The following is a 20,809-nucleotide window of genomic DNA, read 5'->3' as shown; positions in this document are numbered from 1 at the left end:
ATGAATACTAATGCTAACTTCAAAATAAGTTAATGCCATTCCTGGGAAACTTTGAAAAGAAAACTGGTTTCTGTCCAATTCTGCCATGTGATGTAGGCCATCTCCACACGATGGTGCTACAGTTATTCTTTACTCTTATTCCCCATTAATCTGGCCATTCATTTAGTAAGGAACAAAATAACCATCTCAACAGACCTGTGATTTCTGACCCTGACATTTAAATAGTATTAAATGGCTTTTATACAGGGCCACGTAAAAAAAAAATCTCCTTATCCACATAACAAATAGAAGCAGGCTTCCACAGCCCCATAATGAGGAAAATTATGTTGTTATGCTGGAGACCAAGTAGGATCAAGGCTGTTTGAATCTTCATAGGGAAGTTGTTTATGAAGTAGGTAACTGGGGGCAGAAAGCATACTTCCTAAGTCCTATCTGTCAGTGTGGAAACCAAAACTGCTTCACTGAGGGGACACAGAACTTATCTACCTTGCCTGATTGGACGTATTTTTCTAGAAAACAAGTTAAGAACCATTTCAGTGCTTTAATTATATGTGCAACATGGGCTTGCATTGTTCTTCCAAGATCAACATGGCTACAATTTTGTGTCAAATTGGAGTCCTCATATTAGACATAAAGTCAGAATCCACATAGAATGCATTGCAGTGATTAAGATTGCAAGTTACTAGCATGTGCCGCAAAAGATATGGTCTAATAATTGCCATTTTTAAGAAGGAGCCATCCTGCTCTCCTTCAGAGGGGCATTCATGTATCAATTAAGGCATCCCCAATAACCCAATTAACTCTTTCATTTTGCCTCTGACATGTCTAAATTGTATAGTAATTTTATTAAAAATTATAATTACAATAATATTAATACAAACTAGAAAAGAAAAGAAAAAAATGGGTGCAGAAAATAAAAAGGAGAAAAGCAAGAAAAATAATGGAGAAAAGAAAAAGAAAAGAAATATATAAAGAAATGACTTCCTTCTTCCTCACAAATATTAGTGTTTATAAGTCAAATTTAGGTGGTTCTCCTTTAAATTGAAATCTTTAGTTCCTTCTACTTCCCTTAGTGTCCAATCTTTGTGGTGGCACAGTGGTTAGAATGCAGTACTGCAGGCTAATTCTGCTGACTGCTGGCTCCCAGCAGTTTGGCAGTTCAATTCTCATTGGCTCACTGATGCGCTGACTGTTAGGGCTGTAAGGCACTGTGAAGCGGTATATAAGTTAAAGTTCCACTTGATTTTTTTCTAAAAGAATTCAAAACAAAAGCATTTTTCCATGGAAAATCTTTTTATAATTAATTCCAAAATCTTATTTCAAATTCATCTGTACCCTTAGTTCATTTGTAACTTTTCAAAATCAAAGTTCTAATCACTCTTTTGTTGTTTATTAAAAAAAAATATTTTAAGTCCTTAACCTTGTATTGAAAACTTCTTTTGCTAAGAAGGAAACTAACCCAGTGATTTCAGACTTGTTGAACCAAATGTTCCTAATAGCCACAAAACAGTTAACAAGCAATTTCCAAAAGTGATTAGAAAAGGAAGTATGTGAACTCAGTGTCCCATTGAAGGGGCTGACCATAGTCTGAATGAGATGGCTATTCCTTCATCTCCCAGAACTCTAAAACCCATGGGAGATAGCTGTCTTGCAGTCTTTCTATGAAGAGCAACTGCCTGGAGCACTTTTTGGCATTCTCAAGTCCTTTCTTTGTCCAGAGAAGAATTACAAACAGTTACAGGTGAAACTTGAAAAATTAGAATATCGTGCAAAAGTTCATTTATTTCAGTAATGCAACTTAAAAGGTGAAACTAATATATGAGATAGACTCATTATATGCAAAGCGGGATAGTTCAAGCCTTGATTTGTCATACTTTTGATTATTATGGCTTACAGCTCATGAAAACCCCAAATTCACAATCTCAGAAAATTAAAATATTGTGAAAAGGTTCAATATTCTAGGCTCAAAGTGTCCCAGTCTGATCAGCTAATTAAACCATAACACCTGCAAAGGGTTCCTGAGCCTTTAAATGGTCTCTCAGTCTGGTTCAGTAGGAATCACAATCATGGGAAAGACTGCTGACTTGACAGTGGTGCAGAAAACCATCATTGACACACTCCATAAGGAGGGAAAGCCTCAAAAGGTAATTGGAAAAGAAGTTGGATGTTCCCAAAGTGCTGTATCAAAGCACATTAATAGAAAGTTATGTGGAAGGGAAAAGTGTGGAAGAAAAAGGTGCACAAGCAGCAGGGATGACCGCAGCCTGGAGAGGATTGTCAGGAAAAGGCCATTCAAAAGTGTTGGGGACTTTCACAAGGAGTGGACAGAGGCTGAAGTCAGTGCATCAAGAGCCACCACACACAGACGGATCCTGGACATGGGCTTCAAATGTCGTATTCTTCGTCAAGCCGCTCCTGAACAACAAACAACGTCAGAAGCGTCTTACCTGGGCTAAAGAAAAAAAGAACTGGTCTGTTGCTCAGTGGTCCAAAGTCCTCTTTTCTGATGAGAGCAACTTTTGCATTTCATTTGGAAACCAAGGACCCAGAGTCTGGAGGAAGAATGGAGAGGCACCCACTGCAAGATGCTTGAAGTCCAGTGTGAAGTTTCCACAGTCTGTGTTGATTTGGGGAGCCATGTCATCTGCTGGTGTTGGTCCACTGTGCTTCATTAAGTCCAGGGTCAACACAGCCGTCTATCAGGAGATTTTGGAGCACTTCATGCTTCCTTCTACAGACGAGCTTTATGGGGATGCTGACTTCATTTTCCAGCAGGACTTGACATCTGCCCACACTGCCAAAATTACCAAAACCTGGTTCAATGACCATGGGATTACTGTGCCTGATTGGCCAGCAAACTCGCATGACCTGAACCCCATAGAGAATCTATGGGGCATTGCCAAGAGAAATATGAGAGACATGAGACCGAACAATGCAGAAGAGCTGAAGGCCGCTATTGAAGCATCCTGGTTTTCCATAACACCTCAGCAGTGCCACAGGCTGATAGCATCCATGCCACACCGCATTGAGGCAGTAATTGATGCAAACCAAGTTCTGAGTACATATGCATGCTTATACTTTTCAGAAGTCCGATATTGTTCTATGTACAATCCTTGTTTTATTGATTTCATGTAATATTCTAGTTTTCTGAGATTGTGAATTTGGGGTTTTCATGAGCTGAAGCCATAATCATCAAAATTATGACAAATCAAGGCTTTAACTATCTCGCTTTGCATGTAATGAAACTATCTCATATATTAATTTCACCTTTTACGTTGCATTACTGAAATAAATGAACTTTTGCATGATATTCTAATTTTTCAAGTTTCACCTGTAGTCTGTTTATTAGCTCTTCATTCCAATGTGGTGGTCAGTTCCATTTTTGTGAATCTGTCTTCTGTTTACCATTCCCCTAGTTTCTATACTAGTTTGAAAAATGGCTCCAGAACACCATGTTCCTACAATAGCACTGGCCTTGGCAAGTTGAACCAATTTATTTCTGGTATATAGCTGAAACTGAAATGTTCAGTTAAATTCCCCTTTGTTTTCAGTTTTAGACAAGACAAAATATTAAGTTAATTAGTTTGATTTTCCCCTTTTGTGTGGAGTGAGAATAAAGGGACCTATAATAGTTGGGGTAAACAGTGATTTTTCTCTTTTTTTCCAGAATTTTAATTCTGAAAAAATTAAAACAGAAACTAAGATAATCACAGATAACGTTCTAAATGCTTCTGAGGACTTGAGAAATGAAAATGGTGATCATAAGACAGGGACCTTAAATGGAGAGTGATGATGAAGAATATATTCCGTGCATTGATTAGTAGCACTACATGTCATACCTCTTCTCTTTCTCACACAACTTATTCTCTTCTGCTTTGACTTTCAGGAACAAAATGTAAGGATGAATTGGGATGAAAAGCACAAATAATTCAAACACAATTGTATATAGTATTTTCAAGAATCCCAACAATATTTCACTCAAGATATCTTGCAGAGTTCCAAATGGATCCTTGAATTTCTCACACTTTAGTCAACTGAAGTAGTCTCTGTATTTTTGCAAAACCCATTCTAAGTTGATTCAAAACCACAACCCCATTGAAAGCAATGATGAGGTTATCTAGGTAACTCCTATTTAACTTCAACTGTATATAAAATTAATCATAATCAACTAGCTTAGTTATAAATATAGACCCTGGGAGGCATTTCAGTTCTGTCTCATTTGATTTTTCTGTTGTCCACTTTTCAGAAGCTTTTAAAAGATGGATGAAAATCTAGAATCTACCGAACTGCGTATCTCACCTGATAGTGATGGTTCAGCAAAGAAAGGCAAAGGTAAAGGCAAAGGCAAAGCTAAAGGATCGCCAAAAGAAAAAGGAAGCCCTAAGGGGTCACCAAAAGAAAAAGGAAGTCCTAAGGAGTCAGCCAAACGAAAAGGAAGTCCTAAGGGATCACCCAAAGAAAAAGGAAGTCCTAAGGGGCCAGCCAAAGGAAAAGGAAGTCCTAAGGGGTCAGCCAAACGAAAAGGAAGCCCCAAAGGAAAACCAAAATCTCCTGGTAAGTGTAATATTATATAGAACTGAAGAAAGTTATTTGTCTTAATCTAAATATGAACACAAAAATATTCAAGAATGGATGAATGCAACTAATGCTTTGTCAATGTTTGTGTGTATTTATTCGAAGAACCCTAACCCTTCCTTCCTTCCTTCCTTCCTTCCTTCCTTCCTTCCTTCCTTCCTTCCTTCCTCCCTTCCTCCCTCCCTCCCTTCCTTCCTCCCTTCCTTCCTCCCTTCCTTCCTCCCTCCCTCCCAGCCAGCCAGCCAGCCAGCCAGCCTCCTCTCCTCCCTCCCTGGTTACTTTCAGAGGGGGCAGGCAATAGTCAGAAGGTTAAATGAATGGCTTTAAGGCGATCTGCACACCTGGAATCAGGACATCAACATCTTATGCCAAACCAGACCAGAAACTATAGAGACCAGATAGCAGTGGGGACTGGAAATATTATGACTGGCTCAAGTATAGATGAATACCATTTTAACTGAATCACAGGGAAAGGCCCATAAATTGTTTATTGAGAAAGAATGGATCAGCATGCAGAATGAATATGCTGTACAATGGTTGAATCCTGAGATTCAGAAATGAAAGGAAGCTTTTGGAAGGGATCTTTTCTTTACTTCCTGCGACTGCAGCAGCTCCTACTAACACTCAGAGGATTTACTGGAAAGGAAACCATATCAGGCAGTAAAAAATTGATCCCAGAATACACAATGCATGTAAGCCAAAAGTATGGTGCTTTTATGTGATTTTGAACCATTCTTTACTCACGCTCCATTCTGCTCATTCTTGAGGAAAGATTCTTCCTGGAGTCAAAGTATTTATTTTCCTTCGTGTTTTTCTCTGTTGGAATAACAAATACACCTACACAAATATATATATATATATATGTGTGTGTGTGTGTGTGTGTGTGTGTGTGTGTGTGTGTATATTGTTCTTTTTTCGTAGGTCTATATGTGTATTATTGTTTTAGCCAGGGTTTTTCCTACATAAATCAAGATGTTTATATAGCCATAGTTCAGTGAAATTCCAATTCACTATTTTCTAGGCTTTATCAGACATTAACCAGCATTTTGCTGTCTGTTGTCTGTCTCTCCCTTAAGTCTTACAACAGACAGCAAAATGCTGGTTAATGTCTGATAAAGCTTAGAAAATAGTGAATTGGGATTTCACTGAACTATGGCTATATAAACATCTTGAATTACGTAGGAAAAACCCTGGCTAAAACAATAATACATACATACATACATACATACATACATACATACATACACTTAGTATTTATTATATACATATATTTTTATTACTTTTGAGAAGAAATATACAGCCATGAAAATAGTGATCAGAATTCTTGGGAGTCAGACAACAAACAAGTGTAATAAATCATCATTATATCAAGATACTAGGCTACCCTCTGTGTAAGGAATTTAAAATGTTTGGAACTTTTTAGATGTGTGATGGAGTGAGGGGGTAGTTTGTTCCTGGTCTGGGATTAGAAATTTATAAAATCAAGATTAGAAGAGTGTTTCTATTTCCTTTTCTGTCATAATACTCAAACTCATCAAATAAAAGTCACTGACAAAATCAAATAATATTTCAGGCCAAAGACAGTACATAAAATACATGGTGATACCCTAGTAGTATAGCATTAGTAGGAATTTCAGCACATTAGCAGAGGATTAGCTTCACCAGTGGACTGCTAGTCCTGATAATTATCATTTGTAAAGTGAATTGTACATAAAAATTAAAAACACAAAGCATGCCCTACCTGATTCAGAAAGATTTACATTAAAACCCCTTTCTCTTATTTCAGTTAAGAAAGAAGAGGAGCCTGATCTATCTATGGCAAGCATGGGTAAGTTCAATAATCTGATAAAGTATGCATAAGCATGCCAGCCATAAACAACATGAATGACCAACAAAAATATTTTCTTCATTCAGCCTTAGTGGAGCTAAGCACAAAAATCATAAAATTGCTTATCTTTGCCATAACATACAACAACCTAAGATCGCCAAAATAAATCTCGTTTTCACAAGAAGCTATTTATTTTTTATAAGATTCCAAAATCTTATTTGTAAAAGTCAATATTACAAATTTAATTGGACCCTTGACCCATTTATAATTTTCATAGATCAAAATCTTATTTGGCTTTTTGCTGTTTATTTTAAATTCTTTAAGAAGGTGGAGATAATCTTGCTGAAGGAATGCAAAATCCATTAAGGGAAGAAAAATGACAACTCAGTCCTGAAAAAAGAGGTAGTGTGAGAAAGAAACTCCAAATAACTTCACCTTGTTTCCATTTGGTGTAAGAGGGGAGAACTCTGGCTAATAGTATTCCTGTAATACTGTTGGAGCTTGGCCTACTTCAAAGGTTTGAAGTTCCCTGGGACAGAAGTAGTTCAATTGATGATGATTTTATATCAAAATGTAGTTTTCTGTAGCCTGAGTCTAAGGACTAAGAGCCTCTTAATTAATTCAGTCAACCTTTTCTAAAGAACATTCTCAGGCAGCTCTAGATTTTTATATGAAAAGAATCATCCATGGGGAAGACAACATTTAGTTTCCATTGAAGTCCATGGTTTCCTTAATAAAACAGTTACCAGACACACACAAACACACTCACACTTCACTACAATATAAAGTTCTTCTGTAATGTAAAACAAGCCTCTTCCATTTTCTTGGCGATTTGCTCTTGTTTTACAATATCAGATGACTGGCCATAATTTCATTTTGATGTGATTTCATTGAAGGCAGGGTTCTTCAAAATGTAGGGAAAGAGTATATTGAACTTACTGAGAAATACACTATCATTTTAAAATGTTTGTGACATTGTGGAACTTTGGAGTGAATACAGTAGGTAGTCTCTCTCTCTCTCTCTCTCTCTCTCTCTCTCTCTCTCTCTCACACACACACACACACACACACACACACATACACACACACACATTCATTGAAGAAAATTTTGTATTTTTTTCAGGCCACCCAGAAATATTTCCCTTGGTCCTTACTGAAAAAACACAAGAAATATTTAATTGCTCTGCTGATGTAGATGTAACAGCTGAAAATCCTTACAAGCTCATTAAAAAGGAAGATATTATTAATGATATGAAGACAAGAGCTGCAATTTCTGACTTCCACCCTATCAAAAAAGTTATACTAGTAAGTTACCCTTCAAGGTAGGAGTGAAATTCAGCAGGTTCTGACAGGTTCTGGAGAACCAGTAATGGAAATTTTGAGCAGTTCGGAGAACCTGTAGCAGAAATTTTGAGTAGTTTGCAGAACCGGCAAATATCACCTCTGGCTAGCCCCAGAGTAGGGTGGGAATGGAGATTTTGCAATATCCTTCCCCCAGGAGTGGGGTGGGAATGGAGATTTTGCAGTATTCTTCCCTGCTATTCCTACCAAGCCACACCATGCCCACCAAGCCACGCCCACAGAACCGGTAGTAAAAAAAATTGGATTTCACCACTGCTTCAAGGCATGTTGTATGTACAATTCTCTGTTGGAACTTGATGTGCTTGACTACATATCAATTATTCTAGATTGCATTGGATTGGGGTTTTTTTGAGATGCTTGGATTAGCCTAAACGAGCTGGTTAAAAAAACTGCACCATATTTCAGAAGAGGATCTATCTCTGTTATGCATGTGAAAAATATTAATTCAAAAGCCAAAAGTGTTGGACTATTAAACGATGGATAGCAACTGACATAGGGTCAAGATATAAATTCAGTCTCTCACCCCTCTTCTCTTTTCTCAGTTCTATTTGGAGCTTAGTATTTTTTCTAATTATTCCACTTATCTATATTCACACAGGATTATCCTGGCGAAGAACTCCTGCTAGCCTTTGATAGAGAATTAAAATATGGACAAATCTTCTATCTTGTTGCAACCGAAGAAGCCAAGGAAAACCTTTTAAATGTAAGAGATTGTTCAGTTATTTGGTATGTGCATGATAGAGGGTTAAAAAATCAATACATTAAATGTTAACACCCTTACTATTTTCCTCTCCTTAGCCACCAGAGCCAGAGGAAGAGGAAGAAGTGAAAGAAGGGGTGCCAGAAGAAGTTTATAAACCTCCTGTGCGCAAACCTTGGGTTTCACTTGGAAGTGAAAAGGAAATTGAAGAAGAATCAGTCAGGGAATCAATAAGGAGGGTGAGGAGACTGAAGTTTATTAAGCAAAATCTAAGGGAATAACCTTGTAATACTCAGTAGAATTAGATTCTAGCTTCAGTGGTACCTTGGTACTGTTTAGAAACTCATCAAATTTGGTACTCAATACATTTTGATGTGAAAATGTCCCTCGTCATTTGTTAGTTTGTTAGAATTTATTAGTATTAGCTGCCTTGTGACTCACTACATTATTCCTTATGAGAAAAATTTGGTATTCATTGTTTTTGGTACTCATCGCGCGTCCTGGAACCAATTAATGATGAATACCAAGGTACCACTGTATTTATGAGAAAGTTGAATGGACCTTTTGAAAATTTCAACCGGTTGGTTCCACAACAAGCAAACCTTGAAACTGGGAGAAAGGTCTATATGCATTTTTATCTACCTTTACATATTCCCTTTTTTTCCTACCTACCTTCCTTCCTTCCTTCCTTCCTTCCTTCCTTCCTTCCTTTCTTCCTTTCTTCCTTTCTTTTTCTTTCTTTCTTTCTTTCTTTTTCCTTTCTCCCTCCCTCCCTCCCTCCCTCCCTTCCTTCCTTCCTATCATCTGTCTGTCTGTCTGTCTCTGTTTCTTTCCTTCTTTCCTGCTCTTTTTCTTCTCTCTCTTTTCTCCTCTCTCTCTCTCTCTCTCTCTCTCTCTCTCTCTCTCTCTCTCTCTCTCTCTCTCTTTTTCTCTTTCTTTTTTGATAATTTTGTACAGTATTTACCTAGGCAAATATGGATTACTATTCATGCCATTTTTGGAATAGTTGTTTAATAATTAAAATCACAAAATTCATTTGTGTTTCTTTGCAAACTAATTTAGGGATATAGTCAATTAACTTCTGAATATCTATGCATAAACTTGCTGTTAATTGTATAGTGCACAACCCAGGAAACAATGTGCAATATATTATTGTAGTTAGATTTTACTTCACAGAAAAAAATTATAAGAGTATCCTTATGTACATTTATTATTAAAATAATTTTAAAGTACAAATAGCAAATATTTCTTCTGGTATAAGGAGTATGTTGTCCTATATGATCTGAAAGTTTAGTTGTTCTGCCCATGGGAGATAAGAAAAAAATTCATTGCGATTCTTTTTTAAATTCCCATCAAATAATGCTACCTTCCTGATCATATGGACTATTATAAAGATGACCTCTTATGTCTTATCAATGCAGCATTTTAAATATAATACCAGATCAAAAGGAAGCACAAAAAGCCAAGTGATATAATGTAACCATCAGATCCTGACACCTAGGACTGACACTGCTCCAAAGCAATCCTTTCATTAAGAAATATTTTTATTGGACTTTCAGATTAAATATATGATTTCTCGGCCACACAAAGAATTTGGGATTCGGGTTAAGTTCCAAAACAGAAATGCATCGCTTGACAAACATGCCTATGTGGAGTGTATGCCCTATCAAGACAAGAACTTCACCATTCGGCAGCTAGAGAAACACATTGGCGTTCAGGTAGTTCCAGAAGAAGAAAATACCGGAACTCAGACAAAATGGTATAAAACTCATAATTTAATTTCTGTTTAAAAAAGGGAAGACAAATTGTGTCCTTTTTTTGGGAGGGAGGGGATTTTTTTGGGGGGAAGAGAATAACAACTTCTACTTTCTTGCACCTAGAAAGCTTGTGTGTGAGAGATTTTAAATATACTAATTTCATCTGTATTCTGCCTTTTGTCTATGATAGAATTCAGAACAATATAATGGAGTTCTGGGTGGCTGCCCATTCTGTGGTTACTGATCACAGTCAGATTTATTTAACGTAGTTTTCAGAGTATAAGATGCACCTTTCCCCCCCCCCTAAAAGGGGGTGAAAATTTAGGTGCGTCTTATACACCGAATGTAGCCCTGCCCACCCACTGGCCCCCATCCTTTGGCCTCTGCCTCGTAGCAGTTACCTCCTTGCAAGCAAACAGCAAGAAAAAACAGCTCCTTTCAGCTTCAGCACAAGTTGATTGGATCGGCCTCCCGACTCTCAGCTGATTTGCTCTCAGCTCTTTTGCGCAGGGCTCTGCTGCTTGCTGCAAAGAGGAAAATTGCTGGAGCAGATTTTTTCCCCCTTATGCTAATCAAGCTATGCTGAAAATGAAAATGAAAGTAAAGGAGGCTGTTTGCTGCAAGGAGGCAAAATTGCGCAGAGGCAGAGGCAGAGGGAGATTTCTTTTTCTTCTTTTCCTCACCAAAAAAGGTAGGTGCGTCTTATACTCCGAAAAATATGGTAAATTAAATAAGGTTGCTGTATTATGTGAGTTCTGAGGGTCTGACTCTGAGGGTCTGACTCAGAAAATAGACTATGAGTCTTCAGCTGGGAATTCTAGAAATTGAAATCTAACCCAGCAGGGGAGCATCAGACCAACAGATTTTGTTGGATAAGCCATATGTCTCCCATATTGACTTAGCACTAAAATGAAAACCATGCTTTATAAATCATATAGCATCTTAAACAAAAAGTAAACAAATGAACCCACAACTGATTGTGCTACAAAAAGATGGCACCCATATTTCTCCCTCTTTTTTCAGTTAGATTTGCCTATCTTTCCTCAACCCTACAGCATCAACCAATTCCGTGGAGTGATTGTCAAAATTCTGCAGAATTAGTAGATGCTATAGGATGCTATAGGATGCGGTGTCACGTTGCCATCATGCCACAACGCATTGTAAGCCGCCCTGAGTCTGCGGAGAAGGGCGGCATATAAATCAAATATAAATCAAATTAAAAAAAAAATGTGACGTATTGTGACGTTTTTCCGCTTCGTGGAGTTGGGGTGGATGTGGCCTGCGCATGACACATCCGGTCTGCAGGTAGGCAGTTTGATACACCAGCTACAGGACAAATATCATTTAAATTATAATATCTAGCCTTTAGTGTTAGGAAGTCCTTTTTCTCCCACTCTCCATTTTTTAAACAATGGAATTCATGTGCTTTAGGACCTATCCCAAAAATGCAACGACACAATATTACCCGAGAGAATTTTCAGAATATGAAAAGGAGGTGTACTTGTCAACAGAAGAGCTGAAAAACTTTATCGTGTCTGTGGCTTTACGGTTAGTATTGTGCCCCACTAATGTAATGTGCTGAGATGCAAGCAATAATATGCAAACAAACAACCCCCCCTATCCCCCCAAAAAACCCTCCCACATTCTACACGGCTTTAGTGACAGATGCAACTTTTCAGAATTCATTCCTTGTATTTGAGCAGTGTCAGTTTGGCATGATTTGCAGTTATTAAACTGATGAGACATCCCCTTAAAAAAAAAGGATCTCTGTATAGCTCTGCCAATAAGCTGGATGGGGTGAACCCTACTTCTGGTTTTGGGTTTATAGTAAGCATTAATTGATTCAGAGCCATTATTAATGATCATTTACTAGTAGAGTAATTGAAAGGGAAATACTGGTTTGTCAGCTCAGATGGGGATACACCTTGACCAGCTGCAGGCAATAACAACCCAAAATAGTGAGAGTATTTGCAGGGTACCCACATGCTTGGCAGGGTGGCCCTATCCTGCAAATTTTCCTCAAAACCCATTGATGCCTAATGTAGATAATCCCTTAAGTACCTTGTTTTTCCAAAAAGATGACCCACCTTGAAAAGAAGCCCTATCACGTTTTTGAGCGCATGTGATCAAATTAAGCTCCACCTACAAAATTACCCCTAATTAAGACCCCGCCCACCCCGAGGTGTAGCGGGTGGGGCGAGGCACACAGGTAAAAAATAAGCTAGGGTGGGGATGGGGGATGGAGCTGCCCTACTTACCAGGCCTCGGACACCCCAACACCTACTTCGCCTTCTGTAGCTACTTGTCCCCACTCACACGCATCGCCCTGGCCTCCGTTTCGCCTTCAGTTGCCTGCCGGCATCTGTTATCTACAGCCGATAACAGAGCTCCCAATTGGTCCGGAGCTCTGCTTATTGGCTGCAGATGCCTTCTGGCAGGCATCTAAAGATGGAACGGAGGCCAGGGCAAAGCGTGCGAGTGGCGGCAAGCAACCGCAGAAGAAGTGGGCTCCTGCGGGTGGGACTGCCAGTGCCACCACCACGAGGTGAGTCAATAATTGGAACCCTCCAAAAAGAAGGCCTAGCTGTTTTTTTAGGGGTCAAAAGAAAATAAGACCTGGCCTTCTTTTTGGAGAAACATGGTATTTTAATTTCTCATTCTTTCCCTCTCTCCCTCTCCCCTCCCCCCTCTCTTTCTCTCATTTTCCCCTAACACAGAGTTGAAGTGGCACTGCAACAAAATGAAATCATGAATGTTTTTTTCGATGACTGGAAAGCTCTTGCAGAAGAGGAAAGTGGTTTTGCAGGTAAATCTGATGTTACCATGAAGGAGTATCAGTCCTTTACAGATCTGCATTATCTCAAGGACAGAACTGTTAGCTGCGTCTGCTGGCACCCGACCATTTATGGTAAGGTTTACAAAACAATGGTTCATATTTACAACAATTGTGATGGGTATCTGGAAATCTTTAAAAGGTAGCGGCTCTTGTATTTTATCTATTCTGTTCTCTGAAAAAGCAATCAGGAAGTGCAGTGAGAAAAGCATTTGAAATATTTTAGCAAATAATTTATAATACTGTGGAATTGGAATCACTGTCCTAACTAGGGAGGAGTGTTGGCTGATTGTGTACACCTCTTCTAAAACATTTGATAAATACTGAGAGCAGTTGTGTAAAATCTGGAGATAGCCTTTTCTAAAAGAGTGGAAACTTTTAAATTAGCATGATCAGCAAAAGTTACACTATTTTTGTTGTTCTAAAAAAAAAATCAGAAAGAGAAGAGAAAAAAGGTGGATGCAATAAATTTCCCAAAAGTTAGTGCCTATGACTGAAAAGCTTAACACTGGCTCAAGCAGTGCACCAAGTATGTCATCATATCCCCAAGCCTTTCAACCTTGACTGTTTAACAATTGCAAAAAAGAGAGAGGAGGGGAGGGGAGGGAAGGGAAGGGGATAAGGGAAATGCAATCGTCACCTACATAAAGATTTCTCTTTTTACTATCCTGAATATGTGTGTGTGTTTCCCCAAAAAGAATACCTACCCCAAAAATAGGTCCTACCCTGATTTTTGGGCTGTGTCTAATATAAGCCCTACCCCAAAAATAAGCCCTAGTGAAGGGGTGGGTGTGGCCAGCACAGGAGGCAGCCCTTCCCTTCCCTGGTCACCTCATGGCTGCTCAGCCCCTTAATCATGGTGCGGATAAGAGGTGACCGCACTCACCACCTCCTGCACCTCAAAAAAATTAAGGCACCTCCCGAAAAGAAGCCCTAGCCATTTTTTCAGGGTTTAAAAGAAAATAAGGCCAGGTTTTATTTTCAGGGAAACATGGTATATATTGTCTTCTTTCAGGAATAATTGTCGTAGCAGTGACGGAACGGCTCTCTTTTGAGGAACGAGTAGCCCAGTCTGGGAAATTGCTCTTATGGAAAGCCCCAATTCTGTTCTGGAGTTTTGCTGACCCAATTCATCCTCAGGTATTCTCTGTTTTTGACAACTTGACTATTTCTGTACATGGTTTAACCAACAAAGACACAGCCACTTTATTTTGTGAAAATGGTATTCAAAATTGATGGAGCTCTCCCTCTCCCCCAATGTTATTTCTAGCTGATGCTGGAGTGCCCTGAAGATGTTTATTGCTTTGAGTTTTCTCCAAATGATCCCAACATCATTGTTGGAGGCTGTCTGAATGGACAGGTTAGCAATTGGATTTTCACACTTCTCTCTCTCTCTATCGTCTTTAAAATGAGCATTGAGTTATATGTTTATATGCATTGAGTATCTTTTCAGCATTGTGTTATAAGTTACGCTCTCTCCCCCAATTTTTCCTAATAATGTTTAATGACCCTTTAAAAAGATTGAGAGAATCTGGGCTGCAGATGACGAAATGTGCTCTCAAATTTCCAAAACACATGGTCCAGATAATAGAACTGTGAATGTCACTACTATATTTCCACATGTGGAGTTCAGCCTGCTATTTTTCAACTTTTATAACTTCTACCTTTCTGATATTGAAACAAAACAAAAAAATCCTTCCTTTCTATGCCTGCACATATAATCCTAGCATTGTAATTTCTCACAGTCAGGAAAAGCACTTTCTTAATCTCGCTAGAATTTGGGAAATTTAATAGTCTCAGCATAATTGGAGGGGAATATTATGTAGAAGAGACGTGTTTCGAACACCTTTCCTGCACTTGATTTGTTAAATCTGTTGTTCTGCTCCAATGCCAGGTTGTGTTGTGGGACATTTCAGAATACGAAGAAAGGTTAAAAAGTGCCAAGTTGGGCACCGCTGCTGGCACAACAGTTAATGTGGTGAGTATTCCATAATGTCAATTACTCCTTACTTACTCCTAGATAAATAAATATCTGTATGTGAATAAGTTTGCAAGGGTCTTACGCAGAGATGGCTAACCTTTTTGCCATTGCGTGCCAGGAGGGGGAGGTGCGTGCACGTGCCCACACTCATAATTCTATGTGCCCCCCCCGTGCATGCACACGCCACACACACTGCTCCCCCCACTCCTGGCACGTGATGGCCTGGTAGGCCTGTTTTTCTGTCTCACCAGGCTCCAGAGCCTTTCTAGGAGTCTGGGGAGAGCAAAAACGGCCTCCCCCCCCCGGAGGCCCTCCAGATGCTGGAAATGGCCCGTTTGCCAACTTCCAGTGGGACCGGAAGGCCTGTTTTTTGTTCTTCCCAGGCTCCGGGGCATCTCTAGGAGTCTGGGGAGGGAGAAAATGGCCTTCCCCACCTCCTCCAGAGGCCCTCCGGAGGCTGAAAACAGCCTGTTTGCCAACTTCCGGTCCCGCATGCAGTATGGCTACACATGCCACCTGTGGCACGCGTGCCATAGGTTCGCCATCACGAATCTAAGGTTTGTGGGTCTCCTACACCTCCTCCAATAGAGCTAAATAGAGATTAGGAGTTTTCACTTGGACTTTCAAACAAACATAAGTTTCATGTTCAGCCTAAAATTGGCTCAAAGCTTTGTTTCAACTGTGGTTTCAGAATAAGACAGAAAATCAAGGGTCGAGTCTATGGTACTATTATTTAAAGAAATCTCAATTTGACACGACAGAAAACTGTGGTTTATTTAAAATTGAATGTTTCAAACCTTATGGCTCATGGACAGGAGAGGAAAGCGAGAAGGAAAATCTGAGGCTCAAATATCTGTTACAAGAAATAATTTGTTACGTTTGAGTGGCTCAGCTCTCCACCCCACCTCAGCCAATATATTTTCCTTATTTCCTCCCACTGATGATGGCAGATGCATCATCAATTTCTGTGAATATTAGAAGATCCTCATACTTTAAAGAAAGGATTTATTTATTTATTTGTTTGTTCATTAAACTTATATGCCCTCCATTTTGCCTATAAACTTAGTTTTTGGTTTTTAAAAGAATGATAGCTGGTTTCTTCTTAAGTGTTAACAGTCATGTTCAATTTTTAGCCCAGTTTCATGCTGGAACAACAAATAAGAAAGGAGCCACACTTGGTGAGGTACTGTGCAGTTTCATCTATAGAATACGGCCATAAATCTATAATAACTGATATACACTGGCTGCCAGAGTTTTTTGAGGTAAGATTCGAATATTACTCTTTCCTCTTCAGTCACTAAGGAAAAAAAATACAAACACCACCAGATTTGTTCAGTCTTCTTACTTCAAGAGGTGGCTATTGTGAAAGCAAAATAAGAGAAGATCCAGCTATGTGTTGTTTTAAGGAAGTACTGGGTATAAATGTAGTCTATTTTTCATAGACTATTTAATGGGGTTTGTGAATCATGAGTTATGACCCCCTCTGGGGTATCATGAGCAACTTGGAGGGGTGGTCACATAACAAAGCGCAAACCCTATTGCAGGGGTGGGCAACTGTGGCCCTTTTACAACCTGTGGACTTCAACTCCCAGAATTCCTGAGTCAGCCAAGCTGTCTCAGGAATTCTGGGAGTTGAAGTCCACAGGTTGTAAAAGGGCCACAGTTGCCCACCCCTGCCCTATTGGACTTGTGCAGGAAATGGACTACCTTGATTTGTTTGGACAAGCCTAAACTAGTTTTGAGAAAAGCTTAAAGAAATGGTACATTCACAGATCATGGCAGTGTTTGCTTATTTTTCTTTAGTTTTATGGGGTGAGATTTTCACAAATTTACTTACCATTATGGGAGTCCCAAGAATTTAGTACTAGAAGTTCAAAGGAACCTAACATCAGATCCACACACTGTCATGGAAGCTCCCTTTGTATCTTCAAAGTCATCAGAAGCTCACCTCTCTTCCAAACAACTTCCATAGCTTTTGAGATCAACCAGATGACATACTGTAGTGTTCTCTCTGCTTCTTCAGATTTTTGAAACAAAAGATGGGTTATAAACCTAACAAATAAATACTTAAAATACAATCTCTGCTCTCAATTTGCAGTAAATAACAACTCCAGCATTATTTATTCTTGTGAAATCCAAGGGCTGATTCACAAGAACATTTCTTTCACATGGTGTGGAAGAAATGTTGTGGAAGAAAAATTACATATATATAATTTCAGAAAAATATTGTAAAGCAGTCGGATGATTCTAAATAGGAACATGAAGGTTTCCAAAATATCTGTGTAAAGATTTCTGCTTTCTTTTAATTGGAAATATTGTGCAACCTTGAATAAACCTGGGAGAATGTAATACCTGGCCAAAAAACCCAAAAAACACTATCTCCATATTTGGCCCCTGCCTCCTCCAACTTCTGAATTTGCCCATTCTAGAACATCTATCTCTTTGTATTGTTTTTTATTATCATTGCTATTCTCCTGTTTCTAATATGAAATGGTATTTTGCTTAATCTTTCTTAGGTCAACAGGATGGGTACTGTTTTTGAAAACAGAGCTGGAATTTGTGTTCAATTGATGACCTGTTCACCAGACTGGTAATATTTTATTCAAAAAATGTATTATATGAAGATGCAATTATATGTCTGTGTGTTCCCTCCTTCTATTAGTTTTTATGTGTCCAAATTAGCAAAAATATTCTAGATTCTTATATCACTGTTTCCAGTGATTCAGTCAGGGAGGTATGATTTAAATATATCTTCAAACCAGGATTGTAATTTATTGAATCATGATGTCAAAATTGGGAGGCAGGATATAAATAATCTCTATTGTTTATAAATTGTTTCTAAACAACACTTTAGAGCACTGCACACCAGAACAACTAGAGACAGAACAGTTTTTTCCCAAACGCCATCACTCTGCTAAACAAATAATTCCCTCAACATTGTCAAACTGTTCACTAAATCTGCACTACTATTACTATTAATCTTCTCATTGTTCCTATCACCCATCTCCTCCCACTTATGACTGTATGACTGTAACCTGTTGCTGTATTCTTACAATTTATATTGATTGTTTCCTAGTATGATTTGATTGCTTATTTGTACCCTATGACTATCATTAAGTGTTGTACCTTATGATTCTTGACAAATGTATCTTCTCTTTATGTAGACTGAGAGCATATGTACCAAATTCCTTGTGTGTCCAATCACATTTGGCCAATAAAGAATTCTATTCTATTCTATTCTATTCTATTCTATTCTATTCTATTCTATTCTATTCTATTCTATTCTAGTCTAGTCTAGTCTAGTCTAGTCTAGTCTAGTCTAGTCTAGTCTAGTCTAGTCTATATTTTCTTTGATTTCATAACCCTTTTCTTGTTTTCATATTTTGCCCAGTTCATTACCATTTTTTTATTAAGCAGATACCAATTCCAATTCAAATACAAATAGAACCAGTGACCATCTTAATGTTCTGAATTGCCATTTGAACAGTGCAAAGAAATGTCACTTGCAAAGTTCAATTGTACAGAAAAAAAAAGGGATCAGTCAATATAGGGTGGTTCCCAAAAAAAAACAACACCACAGAATACTGACTGAGCAAATGTGATTGAAGTCCTACTCCTTTTTTGCGAGGGTCATATAAAAAGGGGACGAGGTTCTATCATCTGATCAAGGTGGCTTGATCATGACTTTTTTGATCCTTCCCTGCAGACATCCTAGTTATGGAACATTGTTTCTTCTTTTAGAGAACAATTGTTGGTTTTTTTGGGCAGAAACATTTGCACCCTTGCAGCTGAGTTTAGAGTTTTTCGTAACTTTTAGTCTTATAGAGCCAATGTTCAAAATAATTGTTTAAACCATTGAGTCAACCCCTATTCTGGGTAACTGAAGCGCCCATGACAGATGGCTGTTCAGGCTCTACTCAAACACAATAGGAGCATCTCACCATTGGGATCTGATTTTCAATTTCTTTTACTGCCTGAAAGTGTTTTGTTTTTTAAACATTTGAGCAGGGTACTTTTTAAAAACCCTAAAAAGGGAGATCTAGTGATAGGGAAGAGTTTCACCTTTCCACTAGTACCAAAATAGCTGCCTAAGTGAAGAAACTTTCAAGGCTGGTTTACTCTCACTTTGTTCCATTTTCCAATTAAAATTATGTCTGCTCCAAATTGGGGGCAGTTTACATGTCATAGAGGGCAAATCACCAGGTAGCCTGTGGAGTTCTAGGTCCTGCTCAGAACCACAGAAACAGCAGCCCCAGTGTCAGAGGTCAGCGTGATTATTAGCTGCTGAAGGCCAGGACCTTAGAAGGACCCATCCCTAGTTCTGATGCGCTGCCTTCATTGACCCTGTCATAGCCACTATATATGGTTGTTGCTTGTTGCTGCTGACGTTTCCTGCCATAATAGCTGCTCGCTTCACTTACTCATTCTGACAAATGTTCCTGGAAGTGGTCAAGGCACTGTTGAAAGTACCCAAAGCAATGCTCAACCTGGCCATCCTATTAATGTGCTGGTCATCTGATACCAATGTCACCTTAAGCGTTAAATGTTGATGGAACTACCAAGATGGCTACATGGGGCATGAAGCGTCTGAGGATGAGCAAAGGCCCTTTCAAAAACACCACTACTGTGCTGCCCTCTTAAATAGCGCTACTAGACATGACCTGTGAAAGTCTGGATGACTGTACATGGAAGAAAGAGAGATTAAAATAGACCCCTCTTATCTGCTGCCATCTGATATTCATCTGAAATTTTGCAGTTCAGATTTGTTAACCCTGCTCTCATAATGTGAGACAGATTGAGGAGGAAACGAATTATCGGTTGTTCCAGGGTCTTGAGGCAACAGCCTAGAGTGCAGTGGTGGGATTCAAAAAATTTTACTACCGGTTCTGTGGGCGTGGCTTGGGGGCGTGGCATGGCTTGGTGGGCATGGCATGGTGGGTGTGGCAGGGGAAAGATACTGTAAAATCTCCATTCCCTCCCGATCAGCTGGGACTCGGAGGCAGAGAATAGACGCGGGCGGGGCCAGTCAGAGGTGGTATTTACCGGTTCTCCGAACTACTCAAAATTTCCGCTACTGGTTCTCTAGAACTGGTCAGAGCCTGCTGAATACCACTTCTGCTAGAGTGCATTAAAGACTGGTTGGCAGGCCATAATGAAGGCTATTGATATCCTTTCTGACTGTTGAACAACATAGCATAATTTGTTTTTCTTGTATCTACTTAGTTTGGATACTGATTAGATATAGCAGAAACTACTCAAATACTCAGATGTAGTTTAGATACAAAAGATAACCCTGCACTCTTCCAGTTTTATTGTTATTCCCATCTATCTAGCACAATATATGTTTGGGATCTCCGAGCTTACAGGCCTACCTTACAATCTTCAGCTGAGAAGAAAAAAGAAGAGGGCATTATTAATGTTCCACCTGATGTGCCCACCACCTTCAAACACCTAGACCTTGCCTGGAAACCTATCATAAAGGTACAGCAGAGACATGCAGAGAACTTTAAAGAATGACTAAGATGGAAAAATTAAAATACCAACATGCCAACAAGTATATACCCAGAAATCAGCTTTAAAATAAATATTTTCTTGTATTTCCCCAAATTTCCTCCTAATCTCTACTGCAGTTAGAATGAATTTCATTCTAGTATAGCAGTTATAACATTTATCTAATACAAAAGGAGCTATGAATTAAAAAATACATTTTGGGTTGGGCTTCTTTCATTCCTAATATTCTTTCTCTGGGGTATCATGTCCATTTCTTTTTTAA

The 20,809-nt window shown here is 38.9% G+C and overlaps 1 protein-coding gene across 1 annotated transcript in view; it reads left to right on the top strand.

The window, feature by feature from the left end:
- Nucleotides 1–4,259: 4,259 nt before the first annotated feature.
- DNAI3 (dynein axonemal intermediate chain 3) overlaps nt 4,260–20,809 on the top strand; it is a 30,277-nt gene continuing 13,727 nt past the window's right edge. The window contains exons 1-14 of the mRNA XM_070939420.1: nt 4,260–4,554; nt 6,362–6,403; nt 7,527–7,708; nt 8,364–8,468; nt 8,564–8,704; nt 10,025–10,224; nt 11,654–11,770; nt 12,940–13,130; nt 14,071–14,195; nt 14,326–14,415; nt 14,950–15,033; nt 16,170–16,298; nt 17,553–17,626; nt 20,370–20,517. Coding sequence (XP_070795521.1) covers nt 4,260–4,554; nt 6,362–6,403; nt 7,527–7,708; nt 8,364–8,468; nt 8,564–8,704; nt 10,025–10,224; nt 11,654–11,770; nt 12,940–13,130; nt 14,071–14,195; nt 14,326–14,415; nt 14,950–15,033; nt 16,170–16,298; nt 17,553–17,626; nt 20,370–20,517 — 1,923 coding nt within the window. The remainder of the gene's footprint in view (nt 4,555–6,361; nt 6,404–7,526; nt 7,709–8,363; nt 8,469–8,563; nt 8,705–10,024; nt 10,225–11,653; nt 11,771–12,939; nt 13,131–14,070; nt 14,196–14,325; nt 14,416–14,949; nt 15,034–16,169; nt 16,299–17,552; nt 17,627–20,369; nt 20,518–20,809) is intronic.

Source organism: Pituophis catenifer, unplaced genomic scaffold (genome assembly GCF_029215685.1).
Source record: "Pituophis catenifer annectens isolate HBS135680 unplaced genomic scaffold, rPitCat1.0.hap2 SCAF_3, whole genome shotgun sequence".
Classification (NCBI taxonomy): Eukaryota; Metazoa; Chordata; class Lepidosauria; order Squamata; family Colubridae; genus Pituophis; species Pituophis catenifer.
Note: the sequence above shows the minus strand (reverse complement) of the source record. Positions and strands in the feature narration are given on the sequence as shown.